We start from the raw sequence: 19,216 nt of genomic DNA on the forward strand, positions 1-19,216 counted from the left end.
CAGCTTGAGGGGCATCCTGGGTAGAGGGGTACCATGTGCAGCTGCCCTGTTTGCACATCTCTGGGGCTGGCTCCGTTCCTCAAGAAGCGGGAGTTACGCCATACAACCACCTGTTACCCAGGGGAGTAAGGAGGACTGCTTGAGAGGCCCAGAGCAGGGCAGAAGAGATGATGGAAACCATGTAATGCTCCAGCAGTTTGTTGACATAGTTCTTTACTCTCCTGTGTATTTGGAAGAGCTATGAACACATTAAAAAAAAAAAAAAAAAAGTGAAGAGCCGAGCAGCCACACTTTAGATCAGCCAGGATAGTGGTAGTTACAGCTCTAGATAGTCAGTCGTTGTGCCTACTGCATTCTTCACACTTTCCCACTCCTCATTGCTTTCCATTGCCCACAAATATATCAGGTAGGTACAAATAGTTCCCCACATAAAGACGTAATTGATTGAACAAAAATGTAGCCTAAGAGAACCAATTAAAATGATGAAAATCTTTAATTTTATTTAAGTATAATTGTACGGACACGTGTATATACAAATACAGATCTTATAGGGCAGGGATTTTGGGTGGGTTTTGTTGTGTTTTTTTTTTAACATTTTCTTTTAAGTTCATATAATGTAAGCATTTCAAAAACAGCACTCAATGAATAAGTGCAAAGAAACTGCAAAGCAGGGCAGTACAAGCACAGGACCACACTGAGCTGGACTTTCATACCCAGATGCATACACAATGAGTGTCTTCAATGGGGTGTCAAGAGTAAGCATGGAAAGCGGATTTCGCAGACTCATGGGTAACCTCCAACATGCCAGCATCTATTAAACTGTACAGACAATGGCAGCAAGCCTATTGTAGGGAGATTTGTCTCACATCCGAGAAGCTCGAGGGCGAATGCATGGGAAAAACGCAGTGATGCCAGACCAGAAACAGATCTGCCCATTCACAGCTCCAAATTAAAAAAGGAGGAGGGTGGGAGAGGAGGAAGGGCAGGAAGAGGGAAGAGAAGTGCGGATGGTTGTACATTAAAACTGGTGATTACAAAATCCAAGTGTAATGAAAGGAGGGGAAGAGTTAACACTCTAAGCCTCTGAAAGTGACTGAACAATTGCTCACACAAGGCAATGGATGAAGTTCAGTTTTGAGGGTTAGGGCTGGGAATCAACAGGTACAAATACAACCATTTTCCTTCCACAATTATATAGGAAAGGAAACAATCTACTCATCTACTCTCAGTACCTCCCAAATGTCTTTCTAGTTTTTTTGGAACCAAGTACATACATATATCGCACATGACACTGGCAAGATCCTTTCTGGAAAAAACTATTAATGGAAACAAAACCAGAAGGAAAACAGGAACAAAAAAAAATAAAGAAAAAAGAAACAAACAAATAAAACAACAGAAGAGCTGTTATATCCCCAAAGCCTTTTTAGAAACAAACATGATACAAAAGAACAAAAACTAACACAGAAACCACAGGGCTCCAACATCAGACCTTTAAACACTGAGGACAAAACATTGATCATCAAAAGTCATGTTGTTCCAGGTCTTGACATTGTGAAGTCTTGCAATAGATGAACGATTTTCAAAGATGAGTCCTGTATGCTGCAGTGTCATGGCCACTTGTCTCTCAGTTCTCAGCCATGATCACACTTGATGCTTCAAAGCTCTGTCTTGTAATCAACGCATGATTTTAATATCCTGAAAGTCTATTGTTCTCACTTACAAAAGACATAAGAATCAAATTAATACTTTATTATCAAACACTATATACAACAGAGGTTGCTAATAATACAGAATTTAAAGAACATAGCTTTACTTGTCTTTCCTTCGCCATCCAAGTAAGTACAGTACAAAACAATATTCTAAACTAACACGAAATGTTACCTTGTCTATTAAAGGATACACAGTATCCACTAAACTGACTGATCCCTATTTTCCCTGCTTCACATTGCAGTGCACTTGGCATCCAGGAGTGCAGGTCATGGGGGTAAGCAAGCCACCCACCTAGGCCGAGGGAGAATCGGTCCCTCAGATTCGCGCTGGGGCAGATAAAGGGGAAAGGAGAAGACATCTCCTGAATTTGCACCAACACCTGCATTTAAAGCGTCCAGAGATTTGCAACGCAACATGAAGCCCATCAGCACTTACGTACTTGGTATGACTGGGATTGCCTGATGCCACCAAGTATCAAACTGGAGAGTGTCTGGTACGCTCCCAGCCATGCCATGCCAGGCAGCACAGGGACCTGCCTCGCAGCTGCGTCACTCGTGTTGTTCCTCGTCTACTCTGTGATAAAACGAAGGGGTGAATTTCACCAGGAGTAACACTAGTGAAAAATCCTTTGCCATGGATAAATGTACGTCTTGAACTCCGACATCATTCAGAGACAAAGGATGAAAAATGAAGTCACCATTTCTACATTAAATTGGCGCTACTGGTATGACTGCCTGCAATTGCTATGAATCATTTTAATATGGTTACCTATCATGCAATATTATCTGTACTCTGGTTAATAGTCCATTTGATAAGGTGCATTTTGATTAAGCTCACCTCATCCAAAGCTTTTTAATTCCTACCACCAGGAAGTATTAGTGTGTCTACCAAGCACATCCACATTAAAGAGAGCAAAGTACCAGATAGCCTGTAATGAGATGACGACTTCCCTCACTGTTTAGACTGCGTATCTTTATTGTGTGCACTTCACGCCAGAGGAAATTTCCTACATTCCTTCTGTAAGCACAGGCCCTGCATTAATGACTGTGTTGTAGGATATCAGGCAAGCCCAGATCACAGTTTAGCATGCATAAACCTCCCCCTACATCTTAAATTTATTTCCCCCTTTCCTCCTTTTTTTGAATGGCGGGCTGCTTCAACTTCTGGAAAGCTTTTCTTCAGGAAAAACAATCAATCCCACGAAGTCCCATCCATTAATGGTATCACTCAGACTTCCTCTTCACGATTCATATAGAAAACCCTTGTTTTGCTTGAATACGCTCCAGGTTTTGTTTCGCATTTAACATAATTATCACAGTTTTTGTTAGAAAAGCTCTGTTTCAGTCTTGGTCTGATATTTCCCTGATTATGCTTAGCAGTCCAAATTTCATGGCAGCCTAGCCAAAAAATACCCCAAGGTGTGCACTTCCTGGCAAATGACTTTTTAAAGTTCTACTTAGCCAAGGCTCAGATTCCTTAAACAGGGTCACTCCTAATCCCATCAAACAAGACAGTCCCATTTCCTAATTGCATCAAGGGTTACCACTTCTCTCACATGTTTAAATAGGACAAGCATATATACTCACTCTCAGCATAAAGTATATCTAAATAATGTATTTTCTATTCTAGTGGATTTTTAAAAAAATATTTTGTTAAGTCTTTGGGAGCCCATCTAGTTTATCTCCGTCTGATAAACACGTTTCCTCTACTCTTCAAACTGTGCTGGAAGGGGAAAAGATTAAAAATCAACACTTGAATTCATATTTCACACTTCTTTTCTTTCCCGCCACCAAACAATGCTACTAGGCTGTCCTGGTTTCTTCTACATGTGGTTTATTCCCATGGTTGAGGAACTTGCAGGAGAGACAAATCAAGAGCACACTGGAGATCCTGTGTCCCAAACATGTTTCCTCTGGCCACTGATGTCCTCTCTTAGCATGTATTGACACCCAGAGCAGCATCCAAGGCTATCCGCTACTAAGTCAGCGCTGGGGAAGGTCACTTTATTCTCAAAAGTGCCTCTGCATTTCAAGAAAAAAATTGTAGCACCACGGTGATTTGTTTTAAAATAAAATAATCCGGTGTGCATTATCCCCTTAAAACGAAATAACAGAGGCACTCACACCCCCAGTGAAGTTTCCTAAATCTGACCTTGCCTGCTGTGTGCTAACATTCCTAAATACTAACTTCCTCCTCTCACCAAAGACAGCACGTCTACTCATGAGCACAAATTTTGCTGTCAAACATGTTTCAAGACAGTCCTATAAGAAACATCGTCTTTCCCTTTCAGGAGCCTGTTCATTTAGAAACTCCTGAAGGAAATGGTGTTATATTATATCTACTCTTAATATTTCCCCTCCAGTCCTGACATGGTGACACGATGCCTTGCATGATCATCTTACAGTGCTGAACGAGAAGGCATAAATATTGTATCAGAGAGAAAAACTCTCCCAGGCTTTCACTCACTTCCCTTATCCTTCACTGACTGCATCTGCCACTGTTCTTCCTTGTCCACATACAGATGACACAGTGAGCTAACAGAGGTGACTTCTTAAAGGAGAATGCAGAGGAAAATAAGAATCACTAGTGTCACTATTATAGTTTGGCATTTTCATTTGGAGTCCTTTTATTTATATGGAGGGGTTAAGAAAGTCACAGGGTAGGTAGGGATGGGTGCTGAAGCTAGTTATCCCCTTCAAAGTTTTGCTGAGTTCAGGCTAAAAGGGAGAAGAAAAGGGAAAAGGGAAAAATAACAATTTGACATCTGCAAAAACAATAAAGTCCCTTTCCTGGGATGAGCAGTTAGGTGGATCTTTGATGTTCCAAGACCCTGATATTTTCTGCGACAGGTTGCCGGAGCATACTGTGCTATAATATCAAAAGCATTGCCAGGAGGAACAATAGAGTTGCCAAAAGCCGGCTGGGTATCCTTGGTGTCTGTGCCGCGTTCTCACCACGGGATGGCTCGGCTGACTCATGTACGGTATCATCTGTTCAAACAGAAAGCATACATTCCAATGAGATTTTGCATCCTTAATAAACTCTCACTGAGCCGACAACTGTAAGTAGATTTCAGTGCCTTTATGAAATAGGGCAATGAACCTTGTGCTGTCATTGACTTTCACAAGCGTGTAATACCTCATTATGTAACCAACTTGGGGCCAAGTCCTGCATTTCTTACTGGCAAAACTCCCACTGAAGACCAGAGGAGCAGAAAGTAAGTCTGATTTCAGCAGATTGAGGAATGAAAGATTCCTCTTCTAATAAAACACTGTAGCTCTAGCTTTGGATGGCTCATTAGATAGCAATGTCAATAGGGAGGCAGCTAAATAAAAACACCTGATTTTCAAAAGGGCTTGAAGAAGAGTTGCACGTGCTCAGAATTAATTTCACAGTTAATCCCCTTACTGAGTTACAGATTTTGGCTTCTGGGTTTGAAATGACAGCCTGTAAGCCCAAGCATATATTCCACTTCCACGCATAAAATTCCCACTGAAGTATACCACATCTGGAGATGCGCAGGGGATATAAGACCAATCTCCCTTTCTTGAAAAAGAATTTTAAAGGCTAACACATGACAATCTCCAATTTTATAGAATATACACTCCATCTGGAAAACCTCACAGGTAACAGGCTACCTTTTATGGTACACAAAATACAGATTTACATATACGGCTGCTAAAACTAATGAAAAAAAGAACCGGCTGAGATGGGAAAATATGCTTATGCATTAGTGGCAGGAGAGAACACAGTAGCAAATAATAAATTTATGATACCAAAAAAAGCCCTGTTTCGTTTTTATAAACTAAGATCAGCCTTAAAGCCACAGCTTGCAACATACAAAAAGGCAGGTAAAGTCAAATTCAACTTCAGTGTTCTTATAGGTGTGGTATTTTTCTCTGGAAAGCCCTCCATATCCCCATCTATCTAATTTGGATATTTTAAAAGTAATCTGTCTGAGGCTTGACATAAAAAGTGAGCTCTGGGTTTGAATTTTCTTAGTACTAAATGAATGAAATAAGATAAACCTTTTTAGGAAGTGTGAAGTGGCCTCAAAATGTATTCCTAAGTTATTTTAGAGTGCCTAAGTTTCCACGAAAATTAATAGTATCTCACTACTTGGTGTAATAAGCTCCCCCATTTTATGAGAAATGTCGACATATCTATGATATATCTGTCTCGTAGCTCCCATCTCAACAAATTGCACTGCCAGGATTAAACTGGGTGAGAGCTGTGCAATTCCAATTAAAGGCACTAAGGGAAACAGGAGTCAGGACACTGGGATCACCATGCCGCTCCAGCGTGGAGCCTTTCACGTTACTTGGCTTTAGCTGGAAACAAGCTCCCTTCCCTTCATACCCTTGACACCCAGCACACATGCAGGTAGAGCACTTAGCATAATTTAGGTTAATAGGCTCTTCAGGCCCAGTTTGGTTACACAGCAAGAGGCACAGTAAACTGGATTAGCAATTTTTCACATTTTTGTCTAGCACTAAATGATGCTACAATCGCTTCAGGCTTATCAACAGGTGATGCCCAAGGCAAGAGTATGAAAAGCAAGCACTGATCAGCCATAAATAAGTTCACATTAATAAGAAAGGGATACCATCAGATCAAAGTCCCACTGATGTCAGTGGGAAAGACGGGTCGGAATGACTTTGGTTACAGCTCCTTACCATGTATGTCAGGGAGACCCTCCCAGGCACTCTGGCCCTGAACAAGGCCTTAATATTTTTCCTCAAGAATTATTCCGAAGGAATCTGAAAATTTCAGTGAATGCTGGCTACTGAAAAGTTCCAGTTCCAGTGGCTGTCAGTACCAAAAGCTGTTTCATATTCCGCTTCCAGGGCAGGGGGGTTGGAACTAGATGATCTTTAAGGTCTCTTCCAACCTGAACCATTCTGATTCTATGGTTCTGAGTTAGTTACACTCTTGTACTTTGGTGACACTGCAATGAGAATAAAGTACTTCGCAAGAGCAGCTTCACAATCAAATCATACTCTAAGAAGTTACAGGGAAAAAATATTCCTGTTCTAACTGTCACCACTACGTCCTTCATATATTTAGTCAGCTCTTCCCGATTTGGAAATGTTTACTCACTGCTGATGAACTAAAACTACAGAGGAGAATGATGTGCACTACCTTCTACCTCTTGCATCATCAATAGAATTGCAAATAAGTCTGAATTTGCAACGCTGAATGTCAACAGTTTTGTCCTAATTACATCCGTGAGTCAGCACTAAAACACAATAGGGCAGAACTAGCGTAGAGCAGTAATAAATCCTCATTCTCTTTGACTATCAGATACTGCCATGACTGGAACGCTGGCTACTGCTAAAAACCCTCAACAAAAAAGCCCTAAACTAAAAAGATTACTTCTCTTAGATGAAAAATATGGAGATCTTCTATGATGTCATTTTTATAAAGCCATCCTTCACAAGAATTAATTTTCATGTAACATTAAGGGGTTCCTTTCAAGAAACCATCTGGGTTTTCTGTCAATGCAGTCCCAAGGTTTCTGCACTCATACAGTTAGAGCACGATTCATCTGTGGTTCTCAAAATCACTTTACAAATATGATTTTCCTTGGAGGTGCAGAGTTATAACACTGCACAATCTTTAATGCTAGGGGAAAAGGATTTCTTTTATTTTAAACACTGAAGGCAAGTGATGAAGAGGACAAAATTCCTGAGTAAAATCTGTAAGGTCATTGCTAAAGACTGGGAACACCAGCAGTAATTAGAAAAAACTATTTTGACAGCCATGAATTTTCCAGATCACATAGCTTTATATCTTATGCTTCAGGTATAAGTTTTCCAGATATGCACAGCTCCCATTTTTGTTTAGGGACTTTTAATTTTTATTATTAAGGAGGAAGAGAAGGGGAGGACAGGAATAGGGTCAATTTCTTTCACCACTTCTGAAACAAGTGGGATCTCTCTAGACCAGTTTCCTACAAATTCCTGAACAAAACCAGTGAAATTATAAGGGTTCAACAGTCACACAAATGCTGATTTTTGAAAGAAATGTGAGAGCAAGTAATCTGCTGAACATGATCCTCCTGCCTCCCAATTCTTCTGTCTACTGTGGAAGAAGACAGTGGCAGGCTAGGGGAGAGCAAAGAAGCAGAAGATGCACGTCAGAGGCAGGTAAATTAGTACACCACACAGATCACATGCAGTAAGATCCACCCAGGCAGCGGCAAGTCTAACAGACTAATAACAGAAAAGCATGACAGCAGTCGGCAGATCGGGGAATGACTATCTAATGGTGACTGGTCCAAATAATAATGCAAATATACACTGATGTCAGGAGTGGGAACTTTTCAGTACCAAACCTTCTCGTTAAAGCTATTATTTCCTCCTGATAACACAAACAGCGTTTCTTCTTAGACTGCAGGATGTTCTTTGTACGATTTTGGTTCCCTGGTTTGCCTGCTGCTTTCTAATGATATGCTTTTGTGATGGTGCTAGTTAGGTATAGCCATTCAATGGGAAGTGAACGGCACTGCTGGAAAAGAATGCTCAGCAAGTTCACTAAAATGAGGCATTTATTGCTTAGATGATCTCTTTTGCAAACCAGTAACAGAAGAAACACACATTAATTAGCATAAAGAAGTGCATTGAGTTCCTAGATTCATAGGCTACCTAGAGGTAGCAAAAGATCATCCTAATGCCTTCTCTGGAAGAATGCTGTTAATAAAGGTACAAATGTAGCTAATGAAAATGCACTCTCCTTGCATTTAGATTTGCTTAGAGAACATTTTTGATTCTCAAAACCAGAATTTTTAGGAGAGTTCTGAAAGTCCTCTTAAAGAAAAATAATAAAATCTGTTGTGTATCCATAGGTAAATCATTCAAACTGGATAACATGTGAAAGCCTTATTTATAATTATGTATAAAGAATGACTTTTATTTAAATGAACTGCAAATAACAAAGAGCAAAAAAAATGGTATGTTGCTTCATATCAAAGGGCAAGTCTTTGTCAAATAGCATAAGAGTAACAAAAAAAAAAAAGAAAAAAAAGATCTTGGTAATCTGGTCCTTAGGGTATGTACTAAATGGTATGTGTGTAATTCTCTTCTGGTATAATTTGGTTATTTAACTGTATATTTTAATTATTGATGCTTGAATACAACCACGTGTGAGCAGTGTGTAGGTACTATACATTGTGTAGGTAATACTGCTATTGCAAATACTTTTCCTAGATATCCACTTAATTTTAATGTCATGAGCCATCCCATTGAAGCTGGCGGGATTACTCACACCCCTAGAAGTAAACATGCTTCTATCTGTCATAAACCTGAGCCATACGAACAATACGCATGCACTTTCTACACAGAGACACATCCGCTTGACTGATGGTGAAGGTTAACATAACTTTGCCCTGGGCAGATGAGGGGCTTTATCATAGCAAGCATTATTCTTATTCTTAAGGCAGTGTTTTGCAAAAAAAGACAGAAAACCCCACCAAAACTTAAATCTGCTTCAATAAAAAGAGGAGAGGAATTTATACATATCAGAGTGTGTGCACGTATGTAAAAATGATACATTGCCTAACGAAATACAAATGTATATAATTTTAAAGGACTAATTTCTTTCTTAAACACTGGCAGTTGCATGCCTGTGTCATGCACCAGCATTAAACAAGAAGTGGTTCTGCTTTTCTGAAAGTCTTCTGAAACCACATAATAAATGAAGTGTGCCCATTGACTTTATTTCTAAAACTTTGGGCCCATTTAGTAAATAGAGTGTTTTGCCAGCATGCTGGGTGTTTGGCTTGGATGGGCCAGTGACTTCAGAATACTGGTGAAAATTTTACACTGGCACACAGAATATTTTATTAAACCACATCACCCAAAAAGCAAATAAAGCAACATTTTTCCTCCCCTGCATTAAATAAGGATATAGGAAATATACCATAAGCGATATTAGCACTGCTAGAAATGTGCAAAAGCAGAGCAGTTGTACCATGCAAAGCATGCAGAGAGAAGAGGAAAAAAAGTACTGAAGCACCAGAGGGACACACGCATTTGTTAAAAGAGATTCTCTAAGCATACTAACCTGCTGGTTCTAATGAATTTTCTACTTTGTCGTTAACATCGAAAACACGATCATGAACACCTATAGTTTTCATACAGCTGTCTATAATAAAAATAGAGATAACAGCCAAATATGTTAGTGAGACACCCTTGAACTCCCCACTTTCCTTTTTTTCTCTTTTTTTTCTCTCTATTTACTATATAATTAAGCATATTTATATTTAAAATCTGTGGCACTTGTCCAAATGCCAGTATAGTCTTCCATTTGTACAACAGTTTAAGAAACAACAAGTTAGCAACTGCCATGTAATTAAAGCTTTATGAAAAATGACAAGAAAATACGATGAAAATCATAACACAAATGTTGCTGTACAGAACAGATACACAAGATTTAACAGTAAAAAAAACCCAAAAGATTTACCGCTGTTTACTAGACCACACAGTAAAGCATGCGCTACAAAGCCACCCTTGAAAGCTTAATCTGAAGAACTTACTTGCTGGCCGCACAAAGACCTTAAGCTTTAGACAGGATCTCCTTCCGTTATCTGGGATCGCAGAAGCTGTACATGGGGAAGAAGGAAAAGACAAGTGGAAGAGTAAGAGAGTGAAAATGCAAATCATCTTTTGTGCTAAAATAAAATATCCTTTATCTTCCCTTCATCTGAAGGGCTGGACACATTTCAGCTTCTGCTTCTAAGGACTTCAAGTGTACAAAGTAGCTTGATTATGCAACAGCAGGGAAAGAACTGCAGATTTTATTCTAAACCCTTTTTTGATTATTTTACATGGAAGAAGCGAAGCACATGGTATTTTCAATGTTTCATTATCTCCTTTCACCTTTCCACACCGTTTTCTCAAGAGGTTGCTTCATATGGTTTCTGCTGTAATGCAGGTGTCTACTCTGAAAAATTACACTTCAGAGTAATTAAGATCATTCAGAGAAAAGCCAGTCTTGAAATGCTAGGCCATAGGCCTCAGCAACCCCAAAACAGATGAAGAAACAAAATGACACTGAAGGTGACAATGCTAAAAATAGGACTATGTATATACTCCCACAAAAGCAGAAATGCACAGCGTTAAATTTTACAGCAAAGTCAGCCTCCATATGCTCCAGCACATCCACCTTTGCTGAGAAAATACTTATCTTGCATCAGTCAAAACATGATTCCCCATGTTACACGACTAAAAAAACAAAAACAGCTTACTCCTCCTTTCTGCCCTCCTTCATCATTTCCCATTCAAAGTATTTCATTTTAAGAGTACTTACTGTATTAGGAGAAAAAAAAAAGTAAGTGGAAACAACATGTCTAGCACTAATGCAAAAGATCATACACATAAGCCTAGTGTCAGCACCTACTTATTTCCCAGGAACAAGTGCTGCTGTGAAAACTTCCTTTCTAGAAGTGCTCTTGCCTCAAAATACACGATCATAGGGAAATACACCTGCCTCTCACCACAGACCAGACTTCCTAGTGTATTGTCGGCCAATCTGAACACACTGGTATCTTTCATAAATGTCTGCAATTTTGAAATTGCACACCGGCCTGCAGTTCAACATGCATTCTGGCAACTAAGCAACTTGACTTGGGCATGCAGATTTTCACTTGTGAAAGACCATTCACACACACATTTATTTTTGCCCTTGCAAAAACCCTCAAAAGCTAGAGCTGAAAAATATTGACCGAAGCACTGCAAAGTAATTTTTATTTCATTGCATCGTCTCCCCCATCATTCAAAAAGCTACATACCAGGGCAGAACAAGTTGCCTTTTGCAGAAAATAGCAACTATTGGAAGCTGTCTTGATTTTAAAAGGATGATTGGGCTGGGAAGATGTTAGTTTGTTCTGTTTATCAACTGTTTCATCCAGTTTTATTACTTCTGTCCCCGTTTGTGACAAATAACTAAAATGATTTATACACAAACATATGAATGCACACTCTTTGTCTTCATGCTAAGCTCACATTTGAAAGGCTCCTCAACTAACATGAAATAAATTCCCTTAGTCTTTGATGATGTGTTTCCAAGCAGGCATCATCTTTTTCCTGGAAGAACTTACCAAGAGGAACTAGCAAATTCAGTACAAACACAAAAAAGGAGCAAAGTAAAGAGTCCAATACAGCTAATGCTGTGGTTCTGCACCTGTTGGGAAGTCCTTGAAAAATTGTTTTCCTCTTTTAATCAAAAGACAAAAGTGTGTAGAAATGATGCTCTCCCCTTCTCAATGACAAGCACTTAAGAAGTGTTAACAGCTGGCTTTGCCATAGGCTCTTACTAAATCAAAGTCAGAAAAACTCCCTCTACTGACATTTCCAGTAACTGGTGTGTTATTTAGGGCACAATATTTGCACTCTGTGGTTATATTCAGGAAATTGTGTCCTTTCTGTGGCCCTCATTGAATATATGCAACTGGCTAAATGCTTTGCTCAGACTAAACAGACACTTGTGGATTTCTCAAAAGATAAGAATTCTATAGTCATTACCACATTACCAGCATAAAGGTGAAAATAGTATTTCCAACGTTAGCCAAAATAGAGTCCCTACAGTAATTTTAGAACTAACGGATTTTTCCTGCTCAGAAATCATTTCAGAAGTGGATCATGACATACATTTATTTATAGGCAATTTTTAGCTTTGATGCTTACATGCTGTTGCTTATGTCCAAAAATAAGCACATTTTGCTCACTGATGTTTATTACAATACTCTGTTAGTCAGTGACTAACTACGATACCACTGACTAGCTAGGATAGCTAGGAGCTAATAATATTCTATCTGGAAAAAACAGAAAATTAATCCTTTGTGCATATGAAGTGTATAGAGCTACGCAATATTTGCACACATTTAAGAGCAAACAACAGCTAGTGACTGGCCATGTTCTTTGGAGAAAAATATTAAAACCCATTCCCTGCTTAAGTCTTTCTTTTCCAGCAGTGTGGTGTTTGCAACTATAGACTATATCATGAACTGCAATCCTCCTGCAGCCATAGCAGTTGCATTTAAATCATCATCACACAAACTGATGCAGTTTCAGCAATAAGTATGAAAAAGTGCCTTTTTCCTTTCCAGGCAAATTATGTACTGTCAATGTTTGCAGTAAACCCAGAAAGCTTCCTCTTCAATTAGTGTTTTACTGCTTCAGAAGAAATAATAATGAATAAAAAAACAATAATCAAGTGACATACTGTTCCAGTCTCGCATCTGCCTCAACAACCAAGACTAAGGTGATGAAGGGATACAACGAAAGAGGTTGCTCTTTGGCCTTCCTGAGAAATTAAGAACTATGTAGCAAGTTGGATGACTGCAATAATTTTTTTTTTTCCCTTTCTTTCTTCTTCTCCCTCCTTCTCCCTTCCCTTTTTCATCTTAAAAGAAAAACCACTGACCAATTGCAGTTTTTTGCCTTAAGACCTGTATCACCCACAGGGAAGAGTCAGGTTGGCTCACATCATCTGTCTTCCTCTCACACACATTGCAGAAAGTTTGGCAGTTTGTTCTCTTCTCTGTCTTCTTTATTCTGCAATATTTTCACTAGTATCCTATGAAAACTCTACCTGTTGAATTCAGATGTCCAGGATATGATGGCAACAACTGGGATTTCTTTTTTCCCCTCTTTCAGCAACAAGCTCCAGATATTTTTTCTCTGAATATTAGGCACACCACACTTGCTCTCTACTACAGATTACTTCTACTCATTAAATCTGGGGGGTTTTTTTGTAAGTTAATGCTTCAAAGCTGAACTCAAGTTGAAGTCCTTTTTTTCCTTCATTAAAGTAGCTTTAATGGCAAACTCTTGCTGAAGAGGACAAAACTCCAAGTCAGGGTGACATGGTTGACAGCATTTAACTAACAGCTGCAAAGAAACACTAAATGACCAAGGCAACATAGTAAAAGAATAAATGGCACATATTAACATTTACTAAGAATAAATGCTAAATATGCTTTTTCTGCTGCAGAAGTAATTCTGCAGCTAGGACCTACAAGCTGAGGCTTACATGAAAAAATTCTGTGATCAGGTTGAATCAAAAATCTCCTATCAAACTGACTGTAACTGGAGAAATACAAGTCTTAGCTTCAGGACCTAGGGCTAGGAAAGAGCAAAGTGTTAGCAGAAGGAAGTTCAGTGGTTTTACAGGTGTTTTACTTTCCAGGAAAGGTGGGTTTCCAAAGCAGCAGAGTCTGGCAAACTCCCCAACATTCTCTTGCACGCTTGCAAGAGAGCAAATCTGGTGAACTCTGGAAAGGAGAAAGAGAACTGCTCTTCGTCAGTTGGGATCTGTTAAAGTTGCTTCCCAGGCAAACTATTGCTGTTGTTGCTACATTCCACTGAAATTAGCTATAATGTAGGAAAAGATGTCCTTTCTAGGTGGTACAAAGAGAAATTTCATTCTCTGTTCTGCACAAAACCAGGTGAGCCCCTAAGGCTTTGGTATAAGGCTTTTCTATTCGCCCATTTTAAAGGTGATATTAGCTATAAAATAGAGGCCAGTTCTGAGAGCAGGAAGCCTCTGATGCTAATGGAACCTGTCCCAAGCAACACTTTCCATTTCAAAAGCTGAAATTCCCAAGGAAAAAAAAAAGGCAATTGAAAGCTTGCTGAACAACAAAAAGAAACCTTTGAAAAAAAGACCCCTTATATGAAGTAAAAGAGGTTATATCCTCTGTTTGCCATGAATGATATTAGAATAGAAAAGGTCTGACTGGTTTAGTTTGTGTCAGGAAGAATTACAATGAAAAACAGAAGAGGAACTCTGCAGTGGTGCTAGTTCCTATGTTTCATTACAATTCCTATGATACTTCACTCTTCCCCCTGCCCTACCTCACCTTTACCAGCAACTTCATAACAATCTCCTGGGTCTCTCTTTTAAACAACATATTTTGTTTGGTTGGTTACACAAAGACTTGGGGTTAGAAGGAAGTGCACACTAAAATCCCTCTGAAATCACAAGACATATGAAAACACCTCCATGTTTATAAAAATAACTGGTTTGGTCTCTTAATTTTTTTTTAATAGGAAAATTCCACAATTCAGAAAAAATTCAAGTCATGATCTCTGTATTCTTGAGATGAAAATTCCATCTCCGTTAGTTGAACTAGAAAAAAAAATAAAATGCAATGAAGCACTGCACATAGGACTAGATCCAAGCTGGATCCAAAAATGGCCCATAAAGACAAATTAGATGAGAAAATTTCTCTTCTCTGAACATTTCTGGTTACCATTTTATACCCTGTAAGGAAAGGAAAGAGAGTAAAAAAAAAAAATCATTCTCTCCTCCTCCTCCTATGAGCCAAACCATAAATATTTCAGTATTTGCTAGCTATATTTAAATATTGAAAAAAAAATAATAATCCAGCTCCCTTCATCCCACTCCTAAGCAGTCCTCTGCTAGAAAACACATGGTACATTATTAATATATTAGATATAAATAACAGGTTAGGTCCTTCCTCAGCCTCATAAGGCTTAGCTGAGTTCTTCAATGACTGCAGGAAGCCACGGATAGAGAATGAAAAGTAACATACACAGCAAACGATGCAAGTTTTTCTTCCCCAACCAGTTGAATTTACTATGTTAAATCCCAAAGACTACTTAAAGGAGTCATCAAAATATGGGCCGATCAACCTACAAAGCTAATTAAAAAGTATATGTACAAAAAATAAAAGGTATTAAAATTTCAAAAGTAACTTGGTTATCAGGACCTGCTAGCCATGTGACAAAAGCCGTAATTAAGTATTTCCTTTCCTGAGACAGGCAGCAGTTTGGCTGGCAACTGAGGCTCAGTTTCTAACCTAAGAGCAAGTTATTGGGATGCCACATATAAAAAGGATCTCCACCATCCTATTTATTGTTATTCACATGTAATCAGTGGTTTTCTCTGCTTGCCTCCTCACTCATTCTTAGCTTTCTAATCACAGCATTGTTTCCTAAAACGCAAGTTCCGATATGGAAAAAAAAAAAGATCACAAATGCAATTCAAATCATCATTTAGCGCTACAAATATATTTCATATTCAAGGCAAAATCCACTGTGAGCCCTATTAGACAGCAAAACCAGAACCGTTCACTGTACAAATAGCACTCCGTTTATCTAAGTCACTCAGACGGCACCTTTGTTTCAGAGCAGGGGGACAACGGTAAAGAAGCATCCTTTCCTTATGCAGAAACCCACCACCCACCACCATGTCTCCTCATGGTCCTGGTACAACATACTGCAGATACTCTGCAGATGATAATTCTCTTACTATTTTGTATTCCAAGTTTCTATTACCAGTTCACTTGGAGTATTCTCTGAAGGATTATAAAGTAGTGTTCACGAAACACTGTGGAGACAAGTCTGTTCTCACTATTTTTTTGAAAACTGCGATGAATGTTTTCTTCTGCTCTCTTCTAAGATGTCCAGCAAACAGGGTCTGAGAAATCACACCAAGATCTCACTTCAGTTCATTGCAGATATACTACTACCTGCACCCTTTGTGTGTTACACAAATTCTGGCACTGACAAGTGCACCCCAACCATAAGCACTGAACGGAAGTATTGTTTCAGACTGGGAAGCCAATAGAGAATTAATTCTCCCAGGCACGCTAAATCGAGATGGCACATGCATAGAGCTGGAATAAACACCTAACACTTATTGCCCAGTCAAATGGGTTGCATGTGTAACTTCTGTAATCACTTGGAGAAACACCACAAAGAGAGAACCTGCAGCAACCCCATACGCAGGGCGCAGCGTGTTGCAAATCAGAAACTCATGTTTACGCAGTCCTTCCACTCTCTTGGTCCTGTAAGTTAAAGACAATCTTTTCAGGAGAAAATATTTATAGCTGAGATTTGCCTTTAGCCCTTTCAGGAACAATACCACTCCCATTAGTCAAATCCAATATCCAGGTAACGTTATACAACCTGCAAAACATAATTCCACCAACCTGAACTGTTTTAGCATCCAATATCCTGTGTCAGCTACAGAGCTTTAGAAAGTTTTATTTTTAAGAACAGTCATTTGCTTCTTTCTTTGTAAAGAAATGAGTATGTGTGAGAGCATTAAAAATGCAGTTTTCCATTATGTTTGCCACAGGCAATATTTCTCAATTTGTGCAAGTCAAAAGAAAAAATAGCCTATTAGTTGTTGGAAGAGCTGAGCCTTTCCCCTGTAGGTTTTCATGTGATTTACCATACAACACAAATGTATGCAAATTAGCAAGGTAAATGCAGAATTAGTTATTAATATTCTTCTCACAGTTTAGATTGAAAAAAGTTACAAATTAGCATAAAGAGTACAACTGAAAAAGTCAGGTAGAATTTAATGAATTAATAAAACACTCCTTACATGAAGTAAGACCCCTATCTAAGGACAGCAAAGGGGTCTTCAAAATTATTAATCAAAAAAGAAGCTACCTGAAAGGATCTACCTTTCATTTTTTCCTTTTAAGTGTTAAAACAAAAAATTAAAAGTAGATAAATACTGGTCCTATGGAAATCCCAGCTTTCACCAATACCTGAGTTTAGTTTAAAAAAGAGTCTTTGCATGTCTGCTCTCTCATTCCAATATATCAGCAAAAGTTTTGTCTTGGTAGCATAAACACAACTCCATTTTGAGCGAATTAATGACTTACTCATTTTTCATACCTAATAATTAGGCACGCTTACCTCAGTAAAAAAAAAAAAAACTAAAAAAAAAGTGCCTAGACTTATTTGTACCTTTGCTATTGCCGAGTCTACCATCTCGCTGTATTTAGTCATCACCGCGATGACATCACCAAAAGAAATTACTCACCAAGTTAAAGTCTCAGAAATCTCAAGCCAACAGAGAGAGAGAGAATCTCGTCTGGAAAACCACCTCATCTAGGACTGCCAACATCACTTGAAAATTAAGAAAAATATATCTAACAAGTAAAATAAATAAATAAACAATCAAAGAAACAGATGCAAGGTCACAGCTAATACTGCCTGTGCCTCAATACAGGCAAAGTACTATGGGTACTAGTATTTCCAAATGACGTTTTAAAATCCACAGTATTAAAAGGCTCCTAATGCAAATGCATATTTTGCTTTACTCCGGCATGTTCAACTATATCTGTATGAAGTGAAGGTAAAAACAATCATATCGTATTTCTGTACTCATCTCTGTGTGTGTGTACATACGTGCCTACACACGTACACAGACTTACATTCTGTACTTCATGCAAAATAGGTGTCACAAACTGCACACCAACGGAGAAAAAGACTTGATAAAAGCTGTGTGCACAAGCAGCTGATTGTGAAATACCGCTTTTATTTCCTAATGTCTTATATCTAGTTTTCATTAGCTTTGCACTGTGCAAAAACACTAGATTACTATGGCCTATCTCACAAGTGACTCTATTTCACAGATCCCCTAAAAACAGCCTAGTAAATGGAAATGACTTGCCAGACAAATGCTATTTTAGTGAGAGCTCTTGGAAGAAAGTAATACACAGTTACTGTTTCTGCATTAGCAGTTACTGCTGAATTAACCGTCCCATTGCAAATGCTCGGCCAGGAAGAATATAATTTTTCTTGCAGTTTCTAATCCACTCCAGTTTATACATCTGGTTGAAGTCTGCATGGATTGAAAGTAGGTTTCATACCAAAGTCATATAAAACAAAACCAAATTGTTTATGATAATAGATGTAAAACATGGACTTCGAGTTTAATTAAGCCATTTGTCCACTATTTCCTCTTAGCATGGTTTATCTGCTCTGGAGGATGATTTAATGACAAGACCTCTCTGTTGTTGGCCTGGCTGGTGTACTGGAGTCAGACTTTTTTAGTGCAAAACACCAAAGCATCCCAAAGCCCAGTCCTTCACGGCGCTGGGCACCTCCAGAGGTGAGCAGCTGCTGAGGGCTCACACGAGGCAGACAGCATCGCTTTTGGATCCAGTCCAAAGGTTTATTACAGTCATACTGTTATCATCTGTCCTCCCAAGTTGCCAAGTCCAGTTGAGTTCAGGAAAACACAAAATCACCTCGGTGCAGGGCAGCCTGTACCCTTCACACCTTCAGGAGAAAACAAAGCAGACATTTCAGCTGCAGAAAAAAACCAACCCTGTCTGAGCTGCTCCTATGAACCAAGCCCTCAACCAAGACGAGAACCAAGTTCAGCTGTTCTTTGCAAAGACCTTTTTTTTTTTTTCCATAAAAGAACGAACAGTTACGTTTGTTTATGAACCAGTGCAAAGCTGTCATCTAACTGCAACCTGAGCTTCCCAGAGAATCAGTCTTGCCTCTATGGTGTTTCTTCTCATTAAAAAACAGACAAAGCTTAGCTGCAAATACATGAAAGGCATATGCTACTTTGAATGGACTTCTTGTTGTACGTAAACTCATGTGAAATATAAGGAGGTATAGATGAGTAGATCATATAGTTGCTCACACATGAAATATCTGCAGGCTTTCTCTCATATACGCAGGTTTCTCTTTCATAAATGCAAACTGTATTACATACCATAAAA

General features: G+C 38.8%; 1 protein-coding gene across 4 annotated transcripts in view; it reads right to left on the reverse strand.

The window, feature by feature from the left end:
* Positions 1–474: 474 nt before the first annotated feature.
* EFNA5 (ephrin A5) overlaps positions 475–19,216 on the reverse strand; it is a 211,957-nt gene continuing 193,215 nt past the window's right edge. For all 4 annotated transcript variants that reach the window (XM_074569669.1, XM_074569672.1, XM_074569670.1 and 1 more), the window contains 3 exons: positions 10,247–10,312; positions 9,775–9,855; positions 475–4,700 (listed from right to left, as the gene is read on the reverse strand). In XM_074569669.1, coding sequence (XP_074425770.1) covers positions 4,579–4,700; positions 9,775–9,855; positions 10,247–10,312 — 269 coding nt within the window. In that variant the 3' untranslated portion in view covers positions 475–4,578. The remainder of the gene's footprint in view (positions 4,701–9,774; positions 9,856–10,246; positions 10,313–19,216) is intronic.

Source organism: Larus michahellis, chromosome Z, assembly GCF_964199755.1.
Source record: "Larus michahellis chromosome Z, bLarMic1.1, whole genome shotgun sequence".
Lineage (NCBI taxonomy): Eukaryota > Metazoa > Chordata > Aves > Charadriiformes > Laridae > Larus > Larus michahellis.